This window comes from Monodon monoceros, unplaced genomic scaffold, assembly GCF_005190385.1.
Source record: "Monodon monoceros isolate NGI ecotype Baffin Bay Population unplaced genomic scaffold, NGI_Narwhal_1 Super_Scaffold_13, whole genome shotgun sequence".
In the NCBI taxonomy this organism is placed as follows: Eukaryota; Metazoa; Chordata; class Mammalia; order Artiodactyla; family Monodontidae; genus Monodon; species Monodon monoceros.
The window spans coordinates 82,637,526-82,663,963 of record NW_021703769.1 but is presented as its reverse complement, the minus strand read 5'-3'; the positions used below and the strand labels follow the sequence as shown (position 1 = coordinate 82,663,963).

The 26,438-nt window shown below is 55.9% G+C and overlaps 1 protein-coding gene across 3 annotated transcripts in view; it reads right to left on the bottom strand.

Moving 5' to 3' along the window:
* Positions 1 to 21,244: 21,244 nt before the first annotated feature.
* The window catches only part of FBXL18 (F-box and leucine rich repeat protein 18), a 39,235-nt gene continuing 34,041 nt past the window's right edge, over positions 21,245 to 26,438 (bottom strand). For 2 of the 3 annotated variants that reach the window (XM_029221407.1, XM_029221406.1), the window contains one exon: positions 21,245 to 25,942. In XM_029221407.1, coding sequence (XP_029077240.1) covers positions 25,786 to 25,942 — 157 coding nt within the window. In that variant the 3' untranslated portion in view covers positions 21,245 to 25,785. The remainder of the gene's footprint in view (positions 25,943 to 26,438) is intronic. The other variant, XR_003793258.1, reaches the window with a different exon arrangement.

Here is a 26,438-nt window from a genome sequence, read left to right as displayed (position 1 = left end):
CGTAGGGCCCTAAGAAACGCACCTCAGGGCCCCCTCGCTGGCCGGAGGTGGCTGAGAGCCCCCCTGAGTCTTCTGTCTCCCTTGCAGCCTGTCTGGGACACGTCTGCCATGATCTGGAGTTTTACAGGGAGGCCTCCCTCCAAACGCTGTGTGTTTCAATCTCCTGAGGGTAGGGGGAAGGGAAACCTTCTCCCTGCTGCTTCCAACGTGCTCTGCAGGGGCCTCAGGCAGCTGAAGGAGTTGGGAAAGTGGGGAGCAGACCCCACCAGAAGCCTCTGGCTGCCCTGCCCCCCTCACCAGGTTTCACAGTGCAAGCCGGGGCAGGGGTGGACCCAGCCTTGTCCACTTTCCTATTTACATGTTTCTGTGTTTTCCAACATTTCTATAGGGAAAGCAGTCGCTGTTATAATCAGAAAAATATAGTCTTGGAGACAAGGTCAGCGCCCTGGAGAGGCCCACAGGCCAAGCGACAGGCTCACAGCTCTTCGGGTGTTGTGTCTGGGCGCAGAGCAGGGTAGGGCTCGGCCCGGGCCGGGAGGCCTTGGGAAGAAAGCAGGGCCTGGAGGGGCACGGGCAGGACGGGTGGGTAGGGGACGGTGCTCCAGGCAGGTGACAGTGGGAGGCCTGGGACCCCCAGGCGGTCAGCCCCCCTCCGTGGCCGGGGAGGGGAAGACATGGTCCTCTGTCCTCCGGGACTCTGGCTGGGGATCTAGAGGTTGGTCCACACGGCCGAGAGCCGGGCCTCCCAGCTGAGCCGGGTCCCAGATGGGCCCCAGGGAACACAGAGGCCCGCAGGCCAGAAGCACCCCCGCCCCCGAGGGGCAGGGACTGGGGGAAGCAGCCCTCACCCACCCGACTCCCTCCGCAGCCTCTTTAACTCGCTTCTGCGTAAAGTGAGCAAATAGAGGCAGGCAGCTGAGACCTTGTCTAGGAAAGAGCCGGCCTCAGCCCTGCCGGCGTTGGCAGCGTTCCTGGGAGGGCTGGGGGAGGGGAGAGAGAAGAGCGGCAGTGAGCTGACCCCGCGGGTCCGTCCAGTTACAGCGGGAAGCGTGCAATGGCTGCTCTGGCCTCCACTCGCCAGAGGCCCGGCCTCAGTTTCCCCATCAAGCCGTCACATGGCCTTGGTCCTGTGGCGCGGCTGGGGGAAGGAGCGAAGGGGTTTCTGGGGGGCCTCCCACAGAGCCCTGGGGCCAGAGACCCATCCGTGGCTCAGAGAGGGGTGCAGCAGGGGGAAGCAAAGCCAAGCCGCCGCCGCCCCCCCCCCCCGGCCTCTCCGGCCCCACTCAGTGACGCTGCTGCACGACAGCGGACCTTGAAAGTGAACTGCAGGCCATGCCCACGTGGCCGTCCGCACGTGTGTGCACAGGGCGTGTGCCCTGTGTGTGCACCACGGGCACCTCACTTCCTGGGGCAAAGCGGCTTCTGACCCAGACGGGCCTCCACGCCCCGAGGGGCAGCGAGGGCGGCCCCTCTTACTGGGCACTCGACCCAGGCAAACCCTCGACCGCCCTCCTTGGTGCAGTTTTACAGATGGGGAAACGGGAGCGCAATGCCCTGCCCAGGATCCCACAGTGATGGAGCCTCGGTGCTCACCAGCCTGTGGAGGGGAGAAACTTCTCCCAGGGCCCCTCAGCGCCCCACCCCAGCTTCCTGCTGTCCCCAGCTATGCACCCCCATGGTGGTGGCAGGACGGCTCTCCCAAGCTCACGCAGAGGCGGCTCTGAGGGCCCCTCTGGGCCTGGCAGGGCTGGAGGGGTCCCTCCTGGCAGTCAGAGGAGGCCCCTGGGAGAGGCCATGGGTGCCCCCCACACACACCTGCTTCTCCTGATTCTACAGGCTGTGCTGACACCTGCTGGCCACTTATCCCGTCACCATAGCAACCCCAGCTGTGTTTCCCAGCCCTCCAGCAAGGGGCGGATGGGTGGCGGCTGCCCAGCGGCATGGTGGGGGCTGTGGAGGCCCGAGTGGCCCCCCAGCAGCGGGCTTCCTCTCCCAGGGACAGCTTCCATTCCTCGCATTAAACGCTGTGCCTCCTGCCCCCCCCCCACTCCTACCTCTCTCACCTGATGCTCCCCAGAGCTCAAGGTGTCTGCACCCAGGCCCCAACTGGGACCCCCAACTGAATCATCATCTCCCCCCAGGCTTCTGGGTTTCCTCAAAGGCACAGTGGCCCCTCCCACCCCACTTGGGCCCCCAGAAGCCGGGGGGTGGCTCCCACCTCCCCCAGCTCCTCTGGGTCTCCCCTCCTCGGTAGCTCTGGTCTTTGCCAACCTCACTCCATAGCCTCTTCTATGTCCTCACCCTGTCACCCCTGTCACCTTCTCCTGAGCAGCTGTCACCCCTCACCCGGGCCCCAACACCCTCACCTGGGCCCCAGCACCCCTCACCTGGGCAGCTGTCACCCCTCACCCGGGCCCCATCACCCCTCACCCGGGCCCCGTCACCCCTCACCCGGGCCACTGTCGCAGCCCAGCCCTGGACCCCATCACCCCTCACCTGGGCCCCAGCACCCCTCACCTGGGCAGCTGTCACCCCTCACCTGGACCCCAGCACCCCTCACCTGGGCAGCTGTCACCCCTCACCTGGACCCCAGCACCCCTCACCTGGGCAGCTGTCACCCCTCACCTGGGCCCCCTCACCCCTCACCCGGGCCCCATCACCCCTCACCTGGGCCCCGTCACCCCTCACCTGGGCCCCATCACCCCTCACCCGGGCCGCTGTCGCGGCCCAGCCCTGGACCCCAGCTCTTCCGTGACCCTGCAGCCACACGTGTCCTGTCATGGTCCAGACCCTCCCTCAGGCTGGGCCACACAGACCTGCTGGTCCCACCTGGGGCTCTGAGCCCCCTCTCCAGAACGCTTTCCCAGCTTCCTCTGTCCCATCAGCCAAGCCTTCCAGAACATTCCACCAGCTGTGCCCTCTCTGGGCCCTGCATCACCTAAAGGACTGTCCTGCCCCCTGCCAGGTGCCCCCTGGCACTGCCATGGCCCGAAAAAAATATTAGGGTGAGGGTTAGGGGTCCCCGCCATGTCTGAGCTGAACCCAGGCCGGCACTGGGAGGTGCATGCTGACCTGGTGCCCTTTCAGCCCTTCCCTCATGAGGCTGCCTCCCCCAGGCCCACTCTCACCTTCGCTGGCCCCCTCCCCCCGCTCCGGGGGTCTCCCTGGGCCTGCTGCCCCGCCCTGTGGGATGACAGGGAGACCCAGGCCAATCCTGGCATAAGCCTGACCCCACACGCCACGCGCAATACTGACCAGGGTCCACTGTCCCCAGGGCCTTGCATCGGACCTCAATACACAGAAAGGAGGAGACTAAGGGGCGGTCTGGAGACCCCTGAGGTGGTCCCTCAGAGTGGCAGGGTCTGGTTACAGACGTTGGGCCACCTTCTCCCTCGGGATGGGGCCGTGGGCCAGAGGGGCTGAAAGGAAGGGGCAGCACTCAGAGCTGGCGCCCTGGTCCTGCCCCAAGGTTCCCGAGGGTCTCGGGCTGGTCCCCCATGTGCACTTGTCAGGTCGGGCCCATCTGAATGACAACTTGGTGATGCCACACCCTGGTGGCAGAGGGAGGACCAGCCCTTCCTCTGACACCCACCGAGCCCTGGGTACCACTCAGTGCCGGGGAAGCCCAGCTGCCCTGGGGGTCTGGTCCAACGCCTGCCCCCAGCAGCCTGGCGGTGGTCCCTGCACTGGTGCCCAGAAAGTCCCTGAGACTTCAGTGGGCCCCAAAAGGAGGCTGGTCCCACAGTGGTGGGGGAGGAGGGGCTGGAACCAACCCTCTTCTGTCGTCCCCCCGCACAGCACAGACCCACCCCAATCATCACTCAAATGGCAGCCCTGAGCATCTCCAGGCCCTCCCCACCCTCTCCGCTCAGAGAGGCACCCGAATGTCAGGGGAACTTGGCCAAGTCTAGCCACAGCCACAGCCATATAAACAGTGGCCACACATCAGGCTCGGAGATGCTCCACGGACTGGTCAGAAGCCCAACCTGGGCTCCCGGGCTCCACTTCTCACCTTCTGCTTCGCTATTGGCCTCTTTCCTCCTCTCTCCACCTCTGTTAACCTGTTAATCTGACTTATCTCTGCCTCCTTGTCTCTCTCTGTTTCCCTCTCTCTCTGTGTGTCTCTGACACTCCAGGCAGAGGGAGAAGTCTGTGCAAAGGCCCTGTGGTGGGTCAAGTATTGGAAGATCTGAAAGGAAACAGCCATGGCAGAGGAGAGCACATGGGCGGCGGGGGGTGGGTTGCGGGGGTGGATGCCCGAGATGGGGAAGGCGGCGCTGGGCGCTGAGGCTCAGAACAGGGTTGTCCCTTCTGAGAACACACAGACTTGGAGGTTGACAGTCAGAGAACAGCTCAGATCAACCCCCATTCTGTAGCAGCCCCGTGGTTCGGGTGGGCCCTGACTGGTCTAAGCAAACCAGGGTGTTCTCATCCCCCTGGTCATAGCGACTGGGGCAGGAGGAGGGATAGATAGGGAATCCCACGGCCCAGTTGGCCAGTAGCTATCCCAAACTGAGTCCTTAAGCTGTTAACTGAGTCCTTATCTGAGCTGCTGGATCAATCCTGACCTGAAGTCTACATACCATTTCTTTATTACAATAAATTCCCTTTATTGTTAAGCTGTTTTGAGCTTGGTTTTCTATTATTTGCTCCCACACACATCCTGACGCAGGGAGTGGGAATGAGTTCCCCCAGAGACTCAACATAGCGGTGAGAACACCTCAGAAGCCAGACAGCAGAACAGTTTCCAGATGGCAATAAAGCGAAAAATGACTTTCCAGTGTCAGGGGGGATCAAGCTATATTCTAAAAAGCAACAGAAGGTCTAGGAAAAGTAGCCCTCGGATAGCAAAGGCCTACGATGCCCCACAAATGCCCCACGTGGCTGGGAGCAGGGGGCGGTGGGGTGGGGGGCTGGCCTGGGGATGGGGGCTGGCCCCTCCCTCACCAGATCTCCAGGCCACGGCCCAGTGGAATGCCACCCCGGCCGCTGCGCCTGGCTGGCCCGCGCCCACGGCCCGCCGTCCAATTCTCTCAGCGAGCGCGCCGCCAACTTCCGCACCACCCGAGCCGCACTGGAAAACTGCCCACAAGTTAAAAGAGATTTCTTTCCAGCAGACATCGCTCTGGCGGATCCGAGCCTTATCTTCCCCTTCCAGAATGAGTGTTGTTCATTTCACTTCCTAAAATAAAATAAAAAACCTAAACCACAAACTGAAAAACAGGTGGGGCCGTTTCAGGATTTGGCTGGAGCGCATCTGGGAGCTGATAAGGGGCAGCCAGTTGCCGGGACGGGGAGAAGCGCCCAGTGTTTCCGGGGCGCCCCCACTGCCCCCTCCAGAACACAGCTGGGCACAAGCAGGCCCAGGGCTCCCCAAGGCCATTCTCATTCCAGAGAGCTTGCACCCCTAAGTATCTGGGGGTCAAGAGGGGCGGGGAGCAGAAGAGAGGAACCCACCTGTGCAGAAATAATGAACTGTCTTAACGGAGCAGAAATGCCAACGCTGACTGTCCCCGGGGATGGGGGAGGGCACTTTGAAAGCATTCACAAGCAAATGCACGTCTGATTTGGAGACCCAGGCTGGGGCTAGGATTTTACTAGGGGCTGCTTCTGGAGACAGGTCTGCAGAGATGGGCCACAGGGCTCTACCTTGGCCCAGCTCTGGTCCACTAAATAATTGGCACCAGTTGAAGTTGCCCTATCAAATGTACAGCTGATCCAAAAAGCCGAAAGACAAAAAACAAAAGCAAAACCTTCAGGGCATTCAGTGTCCCAGGGGGGCCTATGTTACTGTGAGAGCTGGTGGTCAGCTGGTTAAAAATGGGGGAGATGATGGCATCCACTTCACAGGCTGTGAGAGTTAAATGAGTTAATAGCGAGAGGAGGTTTAAAAGGACACCTGATCCGTAGTGAGTAGCCCATACATATAAGCCACTATTATTATACTTGTAAGCTATTTAAATTTAATATCATCATAAGAACACTGCTAAAACGAAAAGGCCAATAGCTGAAGACACATGGGGTGATACCTGTCACTTGCCTCCTGCCCACTTCTCTCTCCTTTCACCCTCTCCCCTCCTCCCAGTGATGCTTCAATCATAGCTTTTTTTTTTTTTTTTTTTGGCTGCGTTGGGTCTTCGTTGCTGTGTGCGGGCTTTTTTCTCTAGTTGCAGCCAGCGGGGGCTCCTCTTCGCTGCGGTGCGCAGACTTCTCATTGCAGTGGCTTTTGTTGTGGTTGTGGAGCACAGGCTCTAGGCACACGGGCTTCCGTAGTTGTGGCACACGGGCTCAGTAGTTGTGGCACACGATCTTAGTTGCTCCGCGGCATGTGGGATCTTCCCAGACTAGGGCTCGAACCCGTGTCCCCTACACTGGCAGTCAGATTCCTAACCATTGCACCACCAGGGAAGTCCTGAATTCACAGCTTACAAGCTGTAGCAGTAGTCATTTTCACCTCTTCCATGAAGCCTCTCCTGATTCTTACATGTGGAAAACACCTCTCCCACCACTCAAATCCTATAAGGGTTTATTTGTCCCTCTCAGGTGACACCTTTATCACCCCCTACCTTGGAATAGTGTTTTTCTTTTTTTTTTTGGCCGCACCGTGCACCCTGTGGGATCTTAGTTTGCTGGGGCCCCGGCAGTGAAAGCGCAGAGTCCTAACCACTGGACCACCAGGGAATTCCCTGGAATAGTTATTTATATAGGCATCTGCAGGCGTTATTTGCTGCTGGACAATAAATGACCCCAAAACATAGCAGCTTAAAACAATAAGCGTTTATCACCTCACACAGTTTCAGTGTGGAAGGCATCCAGGAGCATTTACCTGGGTGCCTTGGCCCAGGCTCTCTCTTGAGGTTGCAGTCAAGCTGTCGGCTGGGACTTCAGTCATCAAAAGGCTTGACTGGGCTGGAGACTCCACGTCCAAGATGGGTCACCCTCGTGGCTGCTGGCTGGAGATCTCAGTTCTTCACCATGTGGACCTCTCTACACGGCTTCTTGAACACCCTGACAACATGGCATCTGGCTTCCCCCAGGGCAAGTGACCCAAGGGAGGGAGGCTGAGCTGTAATGTCTTTTTTGTTTGTTTGTTTTTGGCCCCACAGCGCGGCTTGCGGGATCCTAGCTCCCCGACCAGGGATTGAACCCGGGCCCTTGGCAGTGAAAGCCCTGAGTCCCCACCACTGGACCACCAGGGAAGTCCCCCGTAATGCCTTTGTTGACTTAGCCTCCATCATTTCTGCAATATCCTGGAACTCGGGTCAGGCCTACTCAGCACAGGAGGGGACCCCACGGGAGTGAACATTAGGACGCCATTTTGGAAGCCGACGCCATTTTGGAAGCCGGCCAGCACAGCATCTTTTTGCTCCTTCTGAAACATAGGCTTTAGTCCACAACTGAATATCCGAGCTCAACGTCTTACACCTAGCTGACGTTAAATAAACGTGTTAGATGAAAAAAAATGAAGGTGGAGATTCCCACTCACTGGCTGATTGTGTTTTGTTCAGCTAAACCCCATCTGGCCTCCACAGGTGCATAAAGCGAAGTCCCCCAGGCCTGCGTGGACCAGGGAAAGAGGAGAAGGTGACTCCTGTGTGTGAACAAGGTGGCAGGAATAGAGGTCTGCGGCGCCAGCAACCTCGGAAGGAAGGAGGGAGGGAAGCCCAGTGGTGAGGTGACGATTTCCGGGGGGTGGACCGCCGAGGGTGGCCAAGCATAGGGTTAGGGAGAGACTGTCAACTCAACAACAACAAAAACAAACTGGATTCAAAAATGGGCAAAGGAAAAAAATAATAAAAACTAAAAAAAAAATTGTTAAACGGGCAAGGATTTGGATATTTTCCCAAAGAAGACAGAAAAATGGCCAGTAAGGAAATAAAAAGATGCTCGACATCACTAAACATCACAGAAATGAAAATCAAGACCACAAAGAGATACCACTTCACACCCACTAGGATGGCTACTAGCAAAAACAAGAACAAGAACAGAAAATAACAAGTGTTGGCAAGGATGTGAAGAAATTGGAACCCTTGTGCGCTGTTGGTGGGAATGGAGAACGGTGTGGCCACTGTGGAAAACAATGGAGTTTCCTCAAAAATTAATATCACATGAGCCAGCAACTCTACTTCTGGGTATACACTTAAAAGAACTGAAAGCAGGGACTTGAAGAGAGATTTGTTCACAGCAGTACTATTCACAGTAGCCAAAAGGTAGAAGCAATGGATTAACGGATAAACAAAACGTGGTCCGTCCATAAAATAGAATGTTTTTTTCAGCCTTAAAAAAGGAAGGACATTCTGACACATGCTACAACATGGATGAACCTTGAGGACATTATGCTGAGTGAACTAGGCCAGTCACAAAAGGATAAATATGGTGTGATTCCACTTATGTCAGGTCCCCAGAGTATCACATTCATAGAGACAGAAAGTAGAACAGTGGTTGCCAGGAGCTGGGGGAGGGGGAGGGGGAGTTATTAATGGGGACAGAGTTTCAGTTTGGGAAGATGAGAAAGTTCTGGAGATGAGGGTGGTGATCGCTGTACGGCAATGTGGATGTACTTAATAAAAAGAATGGATCGTAGGACTACATGGAAGCACTAAAACCACACAACTTCTTAAGAAAGCGTAAGAGAAAAACCTTTGTGGCCTCAGGTTTGGCAAAGATTTCTGAAAAACAACACAAAAAGCCAAGTTATAAAAGAAAAAAAAATCAGTAAATTGGACCTCAATTTAAAAGAAATTTTTAAAGTTTGCTCTTAAGAAGACATTATGTTAAAAAGCCAAAATGGCAAGTCACTGCGCAGGAGAAAAGTAATATGTGACAAATGATTTGTTCAGCTGTTAAAAAACAAAAAAACTTTACAATTCAATAGCAAGACAAATGACCCAATTGTAAAAAATGGGCAGAAGATTTGAACAGACACTTCACCAGAGAAGATACACTGACGGCAAATAAGCACATGAAAAGATGCTCTACATCACTAGTCACTAGGGAAATGCAAATGAAAACCACAAGCAGAGGGGGGAGAGATAAACTGGGAGACTGGGATTGACATGTACACGCTACTCTATATAAAATAGGTAACTAATAAGGACCTACTGCACAGGGAACTCTACTCGATCCTATACGGGAAAAGAATCTAAAAAAGAGTAGATATATGTGTATGTATAACTGAACCACTGTGCTCTACACCTGAAACTAACACAACATTTGTCTTTTTTTATTATTTATTTATTTGGCTGTGTCGGATCTTAGTTGCGGCTCACAGGATCTTCACTGGGGCTCGTGGGCTTCTCTCTCATTGCGGCGCGGGCTTAGTTGCTCTGCGGCATGTGGGATCTTGGTTCCCCGACCAGGGATGGAACCTGCGTCCCCTGCACTGGAAGGCGGATCCTTAACCACTGAACCACCAGGGAAGTCCCTAACACAACATTTTAAATCAACTACACTCCAGTAAAAATTAAAAAACCAAAACCCACAAGGGGATACACACACCAGAATGGCTAAAATGAAAGAGACACTACACCAAGTTTTGTGGAGGATGTGGAACACTGGGAACTCTCATACTCACCTGGGAGGCGTGTAAATGCTGCAGTCACTTCGTTAAACAGTTCAGCAGTTTCTTACAAAGTTAAACAGGCACCTACCATGATATGGTCATTCTCCTCCAAGGTTATTTATTTACCCAAGAGAAATGAAAGCGAACGTCCACACAAAATCTGGCACGTGAATGCTCAGAGTGGCTTCATTTGTAACAGCCAAGTCCTGGACACAAGGCAAGTGCGCATCAGCAGGTGAACAGAGAAACACGTGTGCGTGCGTGACGGGGCGTGTGGCCCAGGGGCGCACAGGCGGGCACAGGGGCCGCGGACAGCGAGGCCCCAGGCCTGTCCAAGTGCCTGGGGCAGGCAAGCCCCTTGGGCAGCGAGCAGGCAGGGATGCACGGTGACCGTCTGTGGGCTCCGAGAGGTCAGGAGAGATGCACGCTGCACACCACGCGCCCGGCAGGCGCCGGGCCCGGAGCAGGCAAGAGCCCTGCCCACACCCCCGCCCCCAAGCTCGCGTTCCGGGGGAAGAAGCGGCAGCTGCTCCTCGAGGATGGTGCCCTCGCCCCTCCCCCCTTGAGTGGAGCCAGGGAGGGGCTGTGGCACTGCTGGGATCCGCTACAACGGCGACCGCAAGCCCAGGCAGAGGGTGGAGGCCAGAGGGTCCCCCGCCTCAAGGCCCCCTCACACCCCTCCCTATCACGTCTCAAGTATCTCAAACATACGCAAAGCCTCTGACGGGCAGCCCTGGGGTTGGGGAGAACCCGCCCCACGCAGGCGGGGGACCCGGCTGCGATCCATCAGGGAGGGCCTCTAGGGTCTACAGCCCCTTTCAAGCAGAGCATCGCCGGGCCCCCAGCCCCCCTACAGCGGGGGCAGTAGTGACTGTGCTCTCCCCCTGCCTGGGCCCAACGCAAAGAGGGGACAGATGCCAGAAGAAAGGTGGGCGGGAGCACAGAAGCGGAGGAGGGCGATTTATGGCATAAACATAGCACTTGTGTGTGGAAGAAAAATATTTTCTTTGAACAAACAAGACTCTCAGCCTTGTTTCCCAGAAGCACTATTATCTCCAAAGAGCACTGCTTCCAAAAAGAAAGAAAAAAATAACGGGCAAGGGGTAGAGGGAGAAGAAAAACAGCTTTGCAGCCGCAGAACAAATGCTCCAGGGCCATGGGGGCCTTTGCAAGGGGCGGCGGGCCGGGGGGCCCCGGCTGCCCTCCCCTCACCCCAAGCCCCGGGGCCTGGTCTGGGCCCAGTTCCCTCACCTCCAGCGGGGTTGGCAGCTCGCGTCTCAGCGTATTCTGGGGGCCCGCAGCCAGGCCCCCAAACCCCACACAATTACTCGGGACCTACTGTGCGCTGGGCCTGGGGAGATGCAGAACACAAGGGGCTCAGACTGCAAGCGGTATAGAGCGGCCCTGCGCCAGCCTTGCCCTTGCTAGGTAGGGGTGGGGGGAGAACGGGACGGCAGCAGTGTTGGGGCTGGACCACTTCTTTTCTCTTGCACCCCATGGTGTGTGTCACTGACCCTTGGGAGCGGCCTCTCAGCCCTTGCACAACCCACACCCACGTAAAGACAGGCTGATGTACGTGAGGATGACAGCGTTGCTGCATCCAGGGTTTGCTGTGGTTGGTTGTTGGTTTGTTTTAACATTTAGAACTTTAAACACATTTTAGGAACAAAAATCCCTAGCGTCAGATTTTGTTTTTACAGACACGAGGGTTCCCAAAGCCTGACTTGCGACAAACAGTCCCACCCCGTGCCCAGCCTGGGCGCTCAGACAGGGAGGACTAAGAAACATCTTCCCATTGGGTGGAGGGGGGGTCTTACCATTCCCGGAGGAACGGAGAAGCCAACGGGGCCACGAGATACGAAGCCATACTACCGGGGAGATGGTGTCTGTTTTTTCTGGGGGTGAACAAAAGCAGTGTGTACTGACACCTCAAATTCTAAACATACTTAGACCCTGACATTTTATTTCTAAAATTGCTTTCTGTCCTGAAGAAAAAATTATGCACAAATATTAAGTTTATAAGAACGCTCACTGCAGCACTGTTTACAAAAGCAAAAAACTAGAAACAATCTAGATGTCCAAACATTGGGGAACAGTTAATAACTCGAGTAAATAATTAAAGTTGTCACAAGTCACGGCACAGAAGATTATGTGAGGCAGAGACATGTGCACCACGTAAACAAACAATCAAAAAGAACATTGGGGACTTCCCTCGTGGCGCGGTGGCTAAGAATCCACCTTCCAAAGCAGGGGACACGGGTTCGATCCCTGGTCCAGGAAAATCCCACATGCCACAGAGCAACTAAGCCCGTGCGCCACAACTACTGAGCCTGCGCTCTGGAGCCCGCGAGCCACAACTACTGAAGCCCACGCGCCTAGAGCCCGTGCTCCGCAACAAGAGAAGCCACTGCAATGAGAAGCCCGCGCACCGCAACGAAGAGTAGCCCCCGCTCGCTTCCACCAGACAAAGCCCACACACAGCAACGAAGACCCAACGCAGCCAAAAAAAAAAGAACATTGGGCAAAGTTGTTTGTAGGGTATAATCCCATTTTAATTTTTTCAATATATACATACACTATTACTCCAAAGAGAAAGGCTAGAAAGCTGTACTCCAAACTATTAATATTGGGACTTGAATTATTTTTCCTTTTGTTTACCCACACTAGATTTTCCAAATGAACATTATTTATTATTATTATTTTTTTTTTTTTTTTGGCCACACCGCACAGCTTGCAGGATCTCAGTTCCCCGACCAGGAACTGAACTCAGGCAACAGCAGTGAAAGTGCCGCGTTCTAACCACTGGACTGCCAGGGAAGTCCTAAATGAACATTATTTTATTAGAAAAAAAAAAAAAAGACATTTAAAAACCGAATTCAAAAACAAAAACCAAACCGAATTCAGTAGGATGATGGCAATTAACAGGGAAAGTCTGAACAAGGTACAGAAGTAGTGTAGGAAAAGAAGTGGTTCATTCTGTTTGGAAGGGCCAGGACCAGGGAGAAACCCTCCTAGACCAATGTCAAAGCCCTCTGGATTTTGAGGGACATGTCAATATTTGCTAAAGTCAAACCCCAGCAGAGGAAAAAGTGTAACCAACCAACAGGAGACAACTGGTGCCCATGTGTGTCCCTGGGCCTGGTTCTTCAGACAGCCAACTCCCCAAGGAAGGCGCAGGTTCCCGGCCTTGCCCCTAGAGGGCAGAAGCAGCCAGTGTGGGAGCTTAAAGCATCTGGGTTGAACTGTCTCTGGGTAGGCTGGAGAGCAAGATGTGCCAGCAGTAAAAAGTGTTGGGAAGCACACGTTTATTTATATAAAAATAAAGGTACTCGGGAATTCCCTGGCGGTCCAGTGGTTAGGATTCAGTGCTTTCCCTGCCGTGGCCTGGGTTCAATCCCTGGTCGGGGAACTAAGATCCTGCAAGCAGCACGGCACAGCCCAAAAAAAAAGAAAAAAAAAAAAAAAAAAAAAAAAGGCCCTCATCTCTCTAATACAGAGAGTATCTATAAATCAGTAAGAAAAAATAACAGAAAAATGAAAACCCCAGTGGCCTTTAAAATACCTGAAAAGATGGGAATTCTCTGGCAGTCCAGTAGTTAGGACTCTGCCCTTTCACTGCCGAAGGAACGGGTTCATTCGCTGGTCGGGGAACTGAGATCCCACAGCCGCACGGTGTGGCCAACTAAAGTAAATAAATAAAATAAAATACCTGAAAAGATGTTCAACTTTGATCATAAAAGAAATGCTCAGTAAAATTACACTGAGTTACTGTTTTTCACCCACCAAATTTGCAAAATCCAAAAGTTAGAGAACACCCTCTACTGGCAAGACTATGGGAAACAGATACTCTTGTATATTGTTAGTGGGAATGTAAATTGGTTCAACCAATCCCTGTGGAAGACAATTTGAGCAGTATCTACCAAAGTTACAAATGTATATACTCTTTGATGCAGCTATTCTGCTTCTAGGAATTTACTTTATAGATACATGCACATGTGTAAAATAACAGATATTCAAGTGATTAATTTGTAGCATTTCATGTAATTACAAAAGACTGAAAACCATCTAAATGTCCAACCACAGGAGATGGGTTAAATACATGATATTACACCATCCAGTGGAATACTACACAGCTGTCAAAACTGAATGAGGAGGTGATGGGAGCAAAAATGACTGAGTAAGAACCTTCAAAAATTCACTCCTCGGGCTTCCCTGGTGGCGCAGTGGTTGAGAGTCCGCCTGCTGATGCAGGAGACACGGGTTCGTGCCCCGGTCCGGGAAGATCCCACATGCCGCGGAGCCGCTGGGTCCGGAGCCTGTGCTCTGCAACGGGAGAGGCCACAACAGTAAGAGGCCCGCATACCGCAAAAAAAAAAAAAAAAAAAAAAAAAAAAATTCACTCCTCATAAAATCAATAGAAAAAAACAGGCAGAAATCAGAATCAGCTTCTTCAGAGCTCTGGAAATTAACCAGAGGCTTGCAGCAACCTGGAGTGTGTTTATTTAAGAAAACTGGCTGAATCTCAGTAGGAAGAGCAAGCTTGGTGGATTTTTAATTTGTCTTATCCCACCTCCCTTTCTCAGCTTTGAAAACTAACAGCCCACATTCCCAGCCCCAGAAGTAGCAGAACTGATCTGAGGCTCTTCCAAAGCCTTATTCCCCGAAAACTGGCATTATTGGACATGTCTGGTGGTATGTCTGGTGGTTCCATGGAAGACCCCATTGGAAAAAATTATCTTTATTTAACCTAACTCTGAGCTCACTCAGTGCTAAAAAGCCTTTCACAGAGGGGCATTTATCTAAAACAATTACAAGCATTTTTTTTTTTTTTAAGAAATACTCTTATTTATTTATTTATTCATTCATTCATTCTTGGCTGTATTGGGTCTTTGTTGCCGCGCAGGGTCTTTGTCCAGTTGCAGCGAGCAGGGGCTACTCTTCGTGGTGGTGCATGGGCTTCTCATTGCGGTGGCTTCTCTTGTTGCGGAGCACGGGCCCTAGGCGCATGGGCTTCAATGGTTGCAGCACGTGTGCTTCAGTAGCTGTAGCACATGGGCTCAGTAGTTGTGGCGCAGGGGCTTAGTTGCTCCACGGCATGTGGGATCTTCCTGGACCAGGGCTCGAACCCGTGTCCCCTGCTTTGGAAGGCGGATTCTTAATCACTGCACCACCAGGGAAGTCTCAAGCAAATGTTTTAATTCTGCAGCTGCCTGAGGCAATGAATAACAGTTGGAGCAAGTAACAGACTAACCAGAATAAAAGATAAATAAATAAGTAATAAATAGATAACAGACTGGCCAAATAGCTGAGGAATGAGATGTCTATGGAGGGCTTTGAAACGCTCCGACATATTTGGATCTTAACATCTTTGGTGGGCAAGGGATCTCTCTGGGGCACTAATCTCATCTGTGAGGGCTCTGCCCTCATGACCTAATCACCTCCCAAAAACGCCCCACCTCCTAATACCATCCCCGTGGGGGTCAGGATCTCAATATATAAATTTGGGGGGACACAAATATTCAGACCATAGCACTATATGATTGCACTTATATGAGCGACCTAGAGCAGTCAAACTATAGAGAAGAAAAGTAGAAAGTGGGTGCCAGGGGCTGGGGGAGGGGGGATGGGCAGTCTGTTTAATGGGGACAGAGCTGCAGTTTGGGAAGCTGAAGAGAGTTCTGTGGATGGGCGGCGGTGACGGCTGCACAACGTGAATGCACTTAATGCCACTCAACTGTACAATTAAAAAGGGTTACGGGGCTTCCCTGGTGGCGCAGTGGTTGAGAGTCCGCCTGACGATGCAGGGGACACAGGTTCGTGCCCCGGTCCGGGAGGATCCCACATGCCGCGGAGCGGCTGGGCCCGTGAGCCATGGCCGCTGAGCCCGCGCGTCCAGAGCCTGTGCTCCGCAACGGGAGAGGCCACAACAGTGAGAGGCCCTCATACCGCAAAAAAAAAAAAAAAAAAGGGTTACGGTAGTTTAAAAAAGCGGGGGAGGGACGGAGTATACATCCATATTTGCTTGTATATAAAGAAACTCTAGAAAGAGACATAGAAAACTAAGGCAGTGGTTCCCTGAGCGCGAGAGAGGAATGGATGGTGTGAACTAGGTGGCTGAGGGACAGGAGTAAGAAAGGACTTCTCACTGGGAATCTTCTCATATTTATTCATTGGTTGGTTTGTTCGTTTGTTTGCTTTTGCCCTACCATGCGGCTCCCAGGATCTCAGTTCCCCGACCAGGGATTGAACCCGGGCCACGGCAATGAAAGCGCGGAGTCCTGACCACTGGACCGCCAGGGAAGTCCCTTTATTCATTGTTGAATCACATGAATACATTCTTATTTCAAAAATTACACTTAAAATCAAAACCAGTGAAGAAGAATAACTGTGAACGATGAAGAAATGAACGCGAGTCTAATCAAACCTCTGGATCCAGCTGCCCACTTGGAGGAAACACAGACCGGGTACAATGGCACCTTGGGATGCAGTCAGCAAAAGCCAGAACGTGGGAAGTTCACCAGGTCAGCCGGCCTAGGCTCTCCGAAATATCAATTGTTCAGGAAAGAAAGGGATGGATGGGACCCTCTGGACAGGACGTTTAGACACAGCAACGAAACTGCGAGACGGAGCTGCGGTGTCAGAGGGGACGCTCGGACTGGTGGGCAAGGGAGGTAGGTGGTCATGGCTGGAGCGTCGGAACTCTGCTTCTCGGTACATTTATGCTAACTCATCAAGCTGTTTGTTTTCTGATTTTCTGTACTTTTTTTTTTTTAAGAAAATGTTAAAAGGAACGCAGGCCTTCCACGCCGTCCCCGCCGAGCAGGGTAGCACTGCTTTGTGGCTTGAAACCGAGTGTCCTCTAGCATAGGGCCTGGAGCAGGTGGCTGGCGGGCAGGCCACGGCTGGTGGGGAGGGAGCTGAGCCCCCCTGGTTTGTTCTGGAGAGCAAGGTAACCGTGCACAAAGCTTATGGCTTCTCTGCTGAAAACCAGGCTGTGTCTTTGAAGAATTCCCTCAGACCACCGAGGCTTTGCGAAACGCTCTCACCCCCAGACCTAGGCAGGAGCACCTGGCCCCCCCTCCCAGGGCTGCCTCTGGGCTCTCCTCGCCCCACCTTGATTTAAGGAGGGCCCCTCTCCACCCCCAGCGATGGTCTGAACTGCCCAAACTTTCCTTCTGACGGGACCCAGACTTTTTTTTTAAAGAAATATATGTGTTTTTGGGGTTTGTTTTTGGTTTTGTTTTTTTGGCCATGCCACACAGCATGCAGGATCTCAGTTCCCCGACCAGGGATCAAACCCCTGTCCCCAGCAGTGGACGCGCAGAACCCTAACCACTGCACTGCCAGGGAATCCCCCAGCCTCATTTGGGGTAGCTCACTCCCCCAAAGACCCCTCCACTAATGGCTGGTGCATCCTTGTGCTGGTCCACATTTTGCTCTGCACAAACTTATCCTGGTAAGGACTTTTTTTCCAACCAAAATAGATACATACATATATACAAGATCTCGCTACTTGCCTTTGGGACTAATATACCGTGAACATTTTTTGTTTTAATAGATCCGGAGACGATCTGTTCTTGTTGAGAGCTTCATCCTAGAATATGTTTTTGAATGAAATTATGTTTTTATGTGTGTGTTTTTCTGTTTACATCTCAGAATTAATTTCATCTGTGCCCATCGTAGAAAGTCTGGAAAAAGAAGAGAATTAATAACACACACAAGGAGAAATCCTCCCCCCCACAGAAAACGTGCCTGCATTTCCTTCCAGTCATTCTTTCAGTCACCTGTTTTCCTCCCTCGTTTGCTGGTGGGCTGAGTGCAGGACGGATGGGAGAGGGAGTGAGAGAAGCCCCCGACGGTGTATCCCTTTCTAGTTGCTGATATGGTGTCAATTACCACAGCTCTGGAAGTCAGGAGTCTGACAAAGGTCTCACTGGGCTAAAATCAAGGTGTCACCAGGGCCGTGTTCCCTCTGGCGGCTCCACGGGAGAATCCACGTCCTGGCTTTTTCCAGCTTCTCAAGGCCACCTGCATTCCTTGACTGGTGTTCAGCAGTGTAGGGCTGAATCCTTCTTAAGCTTCCCTCCTGGACTTCCAAGGACCCCTGTGATCCCATTGGGCCCATCAGGATAACCTCCCCATCTCAAAGCCTGCTGACTAGCAAACGTACTTCCACTTTGCCAGTAACCTAGCATAGTCACAGGATCTGGGGATTAGGGTGTGGACGTCTTTGGGGACCAGATTCTACCTCTGCAGATGCCCGGGCCTGATGCTGCCAGGACCCAGGCCCAGAGCCCATGTACGAGGTGAGTGGGAGGGAGGAACCAGGGCTCTGGCTGAGACCACACTCCTCAATCCTGGAATACCCGGCTGGAGGTCACTGCCCTCCCTGGACACAAATGCAAATGGCGGGGAATCACCAGTTTGGTAGGATTTACGTCATCTTAAACATATTAATTCTAGTTTATCTGCATTGCTCATTTGTATGCCTTAGAAGTCATTTACGTCCCGGGGGATTAGTACATTCGAAATCAGGGAACGTAGCAAATAAAAATACCCGTGGTTGGGAGCAGCTGGGAGCTGACCTCCACGTTCTGAAGCCAGGGACTGAGACGGGGGGCTGTCACCCTGTGCAAAGATGCTAAACCCACTCCCTAAATACAACTCTAAGCTCCTCCCAGCCCTAAAAAATTCCCACTTAGACCCAGAAATTTCACTAACGAGAGTCTCTCCTAAGGAAATAATTCTAAATATAGAAAAACGCTCCAGCACAAGGCTGTCCAGGGCCGCTTTCCTTGGAAGACTGACTAATTAGAAACAACCTAATTGTCCGACAGCGGGGGACCAGCGGGCCTGTGACAGCAAAGCCTCATTATTAAAAGGCTGAGTCCGGGAGAACACAGACAAGACGCTTTCATCGTGGCGAGCGCAACGCTGCACCGGGAATCGGATGATCACAGCTACAGATGGTTTTGAAAGCAGGGAACAAAGGCTTGAAGGACATTAACAAGAGCATCAGCAGACGTTCTCTCCGGCTGCGGAGGGCGGCGGTGATTTCTCTTCCCCTTTGTTCTACCTCTCGGAATTTTTCAAGTTCCCTGGATGAACATAACAGAAAAGTCTACCTTCGAGTGAACTGGTTGTGTTAACTGACTGGTGTATAAAATTAATCCAGTCCCTTTGTGTGGGTGTGTGAACGTGTGTGTGTTACACATGAGTGTGAGTGCATGTGTGAGAGTGCAAGCGACGGGGAACTGGAGTGCGCGTCTGAACGTTGAGCGTGACTGGGCGTGAACGTGAATGCGTGGGTGGGTGTGAGGACAAATGCTACAGGTATCAACGTGTGTGTGTGCAAATGTATGTACGTGAGTGGACGCATGTGTACACATGGGTGTGAATGTGGGGGGGGCATCAGTGTGGGTGTGTGACCGAGTGTGTGATTACATGCCAGTGTAAATCATGCAAGTGCTCGTGTGAATGTGTGAGATGGGTGGGGTTTAAGTGTGTGATACGAATACGACTATGGGGCTGTTTGTGGACCTGCGAGAGTGGGTGTGACTGTAAGCGTGAGTGTGTGAATGTCAGGTGTGCGCAGGAGGGTACGGCCGTGAGCGTGTGTGTTGGAGTGCGTCTGTGAATCTGTGTGCAGTTGTGAATGCATGTGAGCGTAATCATGAGTGTGTGTGAACGCTGGGTGTGTGCACACACATGAAGGCCTGTGACTGATGGCACGTCTCTGGAGGGGCAGCCCCCCTGCCCGCCCTGCGGTGGGGAGAGGACTCCCCGCAAAACTGCCCGCCCGGGAGAGGCCCCTCCAGCCCTGGAAACGGGCGCCCCGCACCCCCCAGCACCTGCCTGGCTCTGCACACGCTGCACAGGGGGCTGCAGGAGCCCCCAACACCCTGGGCCTCGCCGGCCGCCGGTGGACAGCCCAGGCCCGGCGGCCCCTCTGCACAGGCTGTGCCCCTCGCATCTGTCCACCATCCTGCCCCCAGCAGGGAGGAGCGCCCGGTGAGGGCCCAGAGTGGCTGTGCTGCTCCTAGACCTTCCCCATCGACTCCCCCAGGCCGGGAGCCGGGGCTTCAGCTCAACATAAGAGCCAGCGGCCGCGTGACAAGCGTGATACGGACCTCGCGGAGGAGACCCCGGGGCGGGGCCCAGCCAGGCTTGAAACCCAAAGGGTGCCCATCGCACGGGGAGGACCAAGGAGAGACGCCAAACAAGGGACACCGGGTCCTCGCTGAGAGAGGCCTGCTCTGAGAACACGGAAGAGCCCACCCTTCCGCAGAGGCCTCCCTGACCCCCAACCCAGACTGCGGCCCCTTCCCCGTCGTACCCTCTTGGGTGGCACTTACCACGGCCGGGAACGCAGCTCAGGTGGGCATCCCGGCCAACAGCCAGCACCAACCGCCCCACATGTGAGTGAAGGTGCTTCCAGAAGATCCAGCCCCTGCAAGAGGCTCCGGACATGGTGGGACAGAGGTGGACCACGTCGCTGGGACCTGTCCCTGCCCCACGGACGCTGCGAGCATCTCCAAAAGGCTCCCTACAGCCTGGAGTCGGGGCGGTCTGTCATGGGGTCCCCTCAGCCTTGCTTCTCCCCCTCCCCACTTACCCGTCACCCTAATGATCGCGTCTCACGCGTGTGTGAAGCAGAGCCCCCGGGATTTCTCCTACCCGCATGCCCATCTGATGTCCCCCTGCTGCTGCCTTTGGACACAGCAGGGCAGAGGGTCGGTCCTGCCCCTCTTGGGAAGGTCACTGCTGACCCCTTGAAGGACTGTCCCCTCAGCTTTCTCCCTGGCTCCCGGGTGGAAGTGAACCATGGTGGGGAGTCCCGTGGGTGTGCACCAGGCTTGGGGGACCAGCTCAGGCAGGACCGGGAGGGACGGAGGCTCCTGTCTCCACACTGCCGCTGCAGCTCAGGCGACTCTGGCCTCGAGGACCAACCGGGGGCTCAGGAGGCATCAGTGAGCCCTCCTCGGCCCACCTGACGGTCCCTGCCCTTGTCACTCTGTCCTGCAGCATCCCTGGGGCCCACCTCTGTCCACGGTGCCTCCCAAGTCCAGGTCCCCACTCCTCCCCAGATGCCTGCCCTGGGCATCCCCACCTCAACTGCCACCTTCCATCCCCCTCTGGCTGCGGGCAGAGCCCCTTCCCAGAACCCAGGTCTGGTGGAGGAAGTATCTGCCTAAAACTGAGGCTGCAAACAACCCAGTCACAACAGGACACACGCTGTTACGGTTCCAACTATATGAGGTCCCCAGGAGAGCCAGGTTCATAGAGACAGAAAGTAGACGGCTGGGTGCCAGGGGCTGGGGGCTGGGGGCGGGGGAGGGGAGTGGTTAGTGGGGCAGAGTTTCAGTTTGGGAAGATGGAAACGTTCTGGAGATGACAGTGGTGATGGCTACACGACGACGAGAATCTATTTAATGCCACTGAACTGTACACATAAAAACGGTTAAGACGGTAAATTTTATGTTACGTACTTTTTACCACAATTGAAAACTACAGATATGTGTATTAAATAAAAATGAAACTGACTCAGTCCCCACGGGCCCCAGATAAGGGCTGTGCCGACTCTGCCTCCGCCAGCCTCACGGAGCCCTTGCGCAGGGAGCAGCCTCGGGCCACACCAGTGCCCCTGCCCCCCGCCCGCCAGCCCCATCCTGGCCTCGGCCCTCCTCACAGCAGTCGTCTGCTGATGGCCCCTGGCAGCGCCTGGTGCCCCGCGTTGGGTCTCACGTCTCCATCCAGGGATCCCCAAGGGGCCAAGCACAGACTGTCCTCAACACCTGAACAGCAGCGGGTGACCGGAGCGCCACCGCCTAAGCTCGCCCTCCGGGGCTGCAGAGGGGGTTGCAGAGGAAAGGTCAGGGCGCGCCCCTGCTGGAAGGACCACACAGGTTTTCTAAATCAGGTCCACTTTATTTGAAACTTTTCACATGCCACAAATTTACATGAAAATACCCATTCAAAATGTAGCTGGAACGCGAAATTCAGGAGTGGCCTCACCGGAGGACAAGGAGGTCGGTCATCAGAAGGCAGGTGACGTGTATTCGGTCGTGTAGCACCTGGTCACGCGCATGCCGTGAGAAACCCTGGCACTCACCTCACCCTTCCTCCCATTGGTAACGTGCCAAGCAAGACTGTCCAGTCAGAGGGGCCGGCAGGTGGGCGACGGACGGTCAGAGGGCAGCGGTCCCGGGGCTGAGCACCGCCGGTGGCTGCGGGGTGCCACGTGCCCACGGCCACACGTGCAAAAGCACCCTCACCTCTCGTACCCCCCCCCCAGCGCAGTGGGCACGGCGGGGAGGCCTCTGGGGTCGGCCGGCTTGGAGTCTGGTGCAGTGGATGCCCTGACCCTGTGACATCAATGCAAGACCTCACACTTCACTGGCTTTAGAAAGAGCCTCAGAAAGTAATTCAGAGATGGTGGCTGGCCTGTGTCGGACCCGCAGCTTGTTTGAATTCCTGTGGGTATTTGTTCATCACGCCCAGTGCAATCCCGCGCCCTAGATGCAGACAAGACCAGCGACCATCCCCGAGCCCCTCGGCACAACCCCACCCCTATCCTGTCGGGGCGGGGAGGGGGACTGGGGCTGAGGCCACAAGGACCACAGGTGTCAGCTTCCACGTCCCCCTCACCTCGGGTCTTGTGCCTGAAGCCGTGGGAGCCTGCTGCCACGGCCGCGCTGCATCGTCCTCACCCGCGAACTTCTCTTACTGCTTCTCACAAGGTCTCAGCAATTTTCAAATCCTACAGGAACGAACAGTGAGAACGAGAGGAAGCAGGAGGCTGCCGGCTGCTCCAGTGCCACTCAGAGGAGGACGCGAGGGTGGGCCCGTCAGGGCAGGTCCCCTTCCTGCCAGGCGGGGTCGGGTGGGGGAGGGGGGCCTGAGACCCGCCAAGGCCGTGCACCCAGGGAGGCCCCTGACACAGTGAGGCTGCAACTGCTGGCTTCAGATCCCCTGGCCAACTTACCCAGCCCTGGCCCCTGGCAAGCTTCTGCCCCCTGGGCCGAGCGGCCTGCAGCTCTGGATCCTGGCGCAGGGGGTTAAGGGAGTGTCACCCTCAGCACCCAGCCCTGCTGACCTGCCCAAGGAGGGGCCCTCGGGGACCTTGCGGATGAGGGACCCTGACTCCTTGGGTCCTCGGACGGGCAGCTGACGGGTGGGGATGAAATCCGTCCCCTTGTTGTATGAGAGTGAAGTGCCCTTAATCCAGCCCCCTCGGCTCGGAAATAAAAACACTCGCACGTGACAAAGAGAGAAGCCACCGACAGCAGGGAAGGGGGCCTGAGGGTCTCTACTCTCCTCAGGCTCAAGAAGCCTCTCTGGGGGAGCACCTTCAGGCCCGGCCAGCTAGGCTGCCTGACGCTGCGGCGGCAAAGCCACAGCCCTGGGAGCAGGCGGGGCCGAGGAGTCTAGGGGCGAGGAGGGGCCACAGGCAGAGGGGCGGCCTCAGGAGGCCGGGGGTTTCTCTTTTTAACAGAGAGATCTCCCTGATCCCCTCCTCCCTCATTCCCACCTCCCCCAGTGTCTGCCTCACGCACACAGCGTGCACACACACACGTGCACACCAGGAACAAGAGCCCGTCCACAGCAGACTACACTCACACATGTAGGTGCACAGACGTCCATGCACGCACCATGCACACGCGCACGCACACACACGCGCGCAGGCGCCAGTGCTGACCAGGCCCCTCTCAGCAGGCAGCATATGGTCCGTCGCTTCACAGCCCAGTTCTGCCAATTGGGGCCCATTAGGGTGGGTTCTTCTCCCAGCGTAAGATGCTGCAGAACATAAGCTGCAATTAACACCGGCGCCAAAATGCACTCAGCGAGAATAAGCACGTTATTAACAGCTGGGGGACCCCGTCTTGGGTGGAGAAGCAGCGGAAATTCTTGCTCTAAGGAAAGGACGGCTGAGGGGGACACTAAAGATACAAGGCCTCCTGTTCGGGGGCTGCTTTCCAAGTCAGCCCGTGCCCCAGCCTCTCGTGAACGGCCCCTCCCGGCCCTGTTTGCTGGCATAAATGACACTGCTGGTTAAAACTGCTTGCTCATGAGAACAGGCCATCCGGGCCAGAGCACGAAAACCATGGCAGCCTGTGGATAAATTCTTAGTGGAACGATCATCCTCTGGCCTGAGCCCGGGTTGCTCTGGACGAAAGGAGATGTGTACCCAGGGCCCCAGGGGTCCCGGGGTCGGCCAGACCACCTGCCCCCATCCTGGGCCACGTCCCTCTGCCGGTCGGGCTGTAACGGGCCACGCTCCTGCTGTGACGGCAACGAGCAGTCAGTCCCCACATCACCCTTCCTGATCACCCTCCCGGTGGTCTCAAGGCGCAACTGAAAGACATGCCCAGAAATGGGGTGGGGGACTCCCACCACCTCTCAGACCCTCATCTACAGCGTGTGGCCCTAACGAGGGCCTTGGCCCTGTCTCCCCAGGGCCCAGGACAGCCTGGCCTGCGGCCTGCATGGCCAGAGGGGCGGGCCCGGTTGTGACTCTCAGGCCAGGTCAGGACTGCGGAGGGGAGGGCTGCAGGTCTGGTGGGGGTCCCACCAGGGGTCAGCGGCAGACAGGTCCCTCTGGGCAGGAGGCAAAGAGCCTCCAGCGGAAGCTGGGGAGGTAGGGAGGAGGGCACCCCACGCTCCAGAGAGGAGACAGCTCTACCCTCGGCAAGAAAACCACAGCGCAGGGGGAGGAGACCCAGCTCCACCCGGTGCTGTGGGGAGGTGAGAGCAGGGCCGGGGCCGCGGGGACGGGTGGAGGCCGCCAGACAGACTGCGCTTAGGGAGAATCGACCGGAGCACTCGGGGGCCTGTGTGCGTCCCGAGACCCTGGCCCTCCGAGCACTTCCACCATCAGAAGGCTTCCTGGACCCCCTCGGACTGGCAGGGCGGGGACTGCTGAACTCTGCCCCTTGAGAACCCAGGGAAGGGCAGGCGAACACAGGCCCAGGGTCCAGGTACCGGGCCCTGCAACAGGCAAACTATAGGACACACTACACGACACGGGGCGACCATCACATGGAACAGAGTGGGAAGCGGGCTGGGCTGGGGGCCACAGAGTGGACGGCAGCCGAGACGGGCCGCAGCGGTGAGGAGGGCCTGGGGAACCTGCACCCCCAGCCCAGAGGGAGAGGGAGGCTGGGGCAAGACGGGCCCAGCCCCTGGGGTCCTGGGGAGGCAACCTCTGCGGAGACCCAGGTACCCCCGGCTGGAAGCCGCCCCGACGCCACTCAGCCTTCCCTGGAAGTCTCCAGGAGCGTCACCGGGAGCGTTGGGGCAAGACGCTGGGTGGAGGGAACCCAACTGGGGCCCCTCAGAAGCCCACCAGCCGCAGGGATGACGGCTCTGGGGGAGTCTCACGGCTGACAAGGCAGAAGCAGTGGGCGGCACGTGGCGGGAGGCCCAGGACACTGGGAGGACGTCCCTCGTTTTGGGAATAGCTGCGTTGCATTTTTTTAAAGTGCTAAATAAAGCTATCTGAAACGGGGTAATGTGATCACTCCTCCAGCCCCACACATCCCTTCTGGGTTTTAATATTTCAAGGTTTTCTAATGAAGCAGGTCTATCCGTGTTTCCCCAGAAACAGAGACCTTCACAGGGACCTGCAGCTTCCCTGCCCAGCAACCCGCTGCTGGCCCGAACCTGTCTGATGTCATGTGGCTGGACACATACCAGAGGTGTAACTGGGTTAAATGGAAGGAGGGGAGAGCCCCAAATCTGCCACAGCACCTGCAAGCCCCTCCCTGCCTCGGGCTCACAGCCGCCCACCACAGAGCCCGAGGCAGGTGACCAGGAGCACAGGGCCTCTCCTGGGGGCTGGGGGGACGGCTGTGGGGTCACGTGGCGCTCTGGCGACCTGGCCCCCAAGGAGTCAGCGTCCTGGCGACGGGTGTCTCAGCCCAAGACCACGCCGGCCAGGCCCGCAGGTCGCCCGACAACCGGCCCTGCCGCCGCTGCCTCACGCATCTCAGCCGGAGCGTCACTGAGCACAGACTCCTCACAAGAGGAGGCCCCTAAGGGCTGGGGAGGGGGCTTCCTTCCTCCGGTGACCCACCGGGCATCCGGCGTCCTCGGGCAGGGGAGCAGCCGCGGCGGCCGTGGCAAGGCCGGAAGCCACACACCTGACTGGGGCAGTCCTGCTTGCTCGGCCACGGAGACGCAGCGGCCACAGGTGGCGACGGGCCGGTGGGGGCCCACTCCTGTCACCACCACAGATTTGGCGGCTCCTCGGCCACTCTGCTTTTAAATAAGGTGACCTCGTCCAGGTGCACCATGGGAACGTCTCGGATGACATCGGTCAGGCCCTCGTGGAGCAGAGGGAAGATGACGACGTTCAGCGCGGGCCGCTCGGCCTGGAAACTGAACCAGAGGCAGGCTGTTAGCAGGACCAAGGAGGGAGGGACGGAGGTAGGGAGGCTGGGCTCAGGGCGTGGAGGTGGCCAGGGTCAGGCTGTGTCCCAGAGCACCGGCTGACGCAGGAATGTGCCTCCGGGGCCCCTCACGCTGAGGCTCCAGGGAGCAGGCAGGAGGGCAGCCCGTCGGGGCAGGCCCCTGCCTTCCCGGGCAGCGGGGGTCCCTGAAGGGTAACACCCAGGGGGCTGCAGAAACAGCGTCTGTGGTCACTGGAGGCCCCACGGCCAGGACACCCGCAGGGGAGTGGAGAGAGGGGACAGGCGGCCAAACCCGCATGCCCACAGGCCACCCTCGAGGGACATGAACGCCCAAGTCAGGTGAGGCAGCCACTCTGCCAGGAGACCAAAGCAAGGAACACGTGACAAGTAACTGTCAGACGACCCTCTCACCTTCCACACCCACGGGTGACAGGCTCCACCCCGTGGGGTGTGAGACAACATCC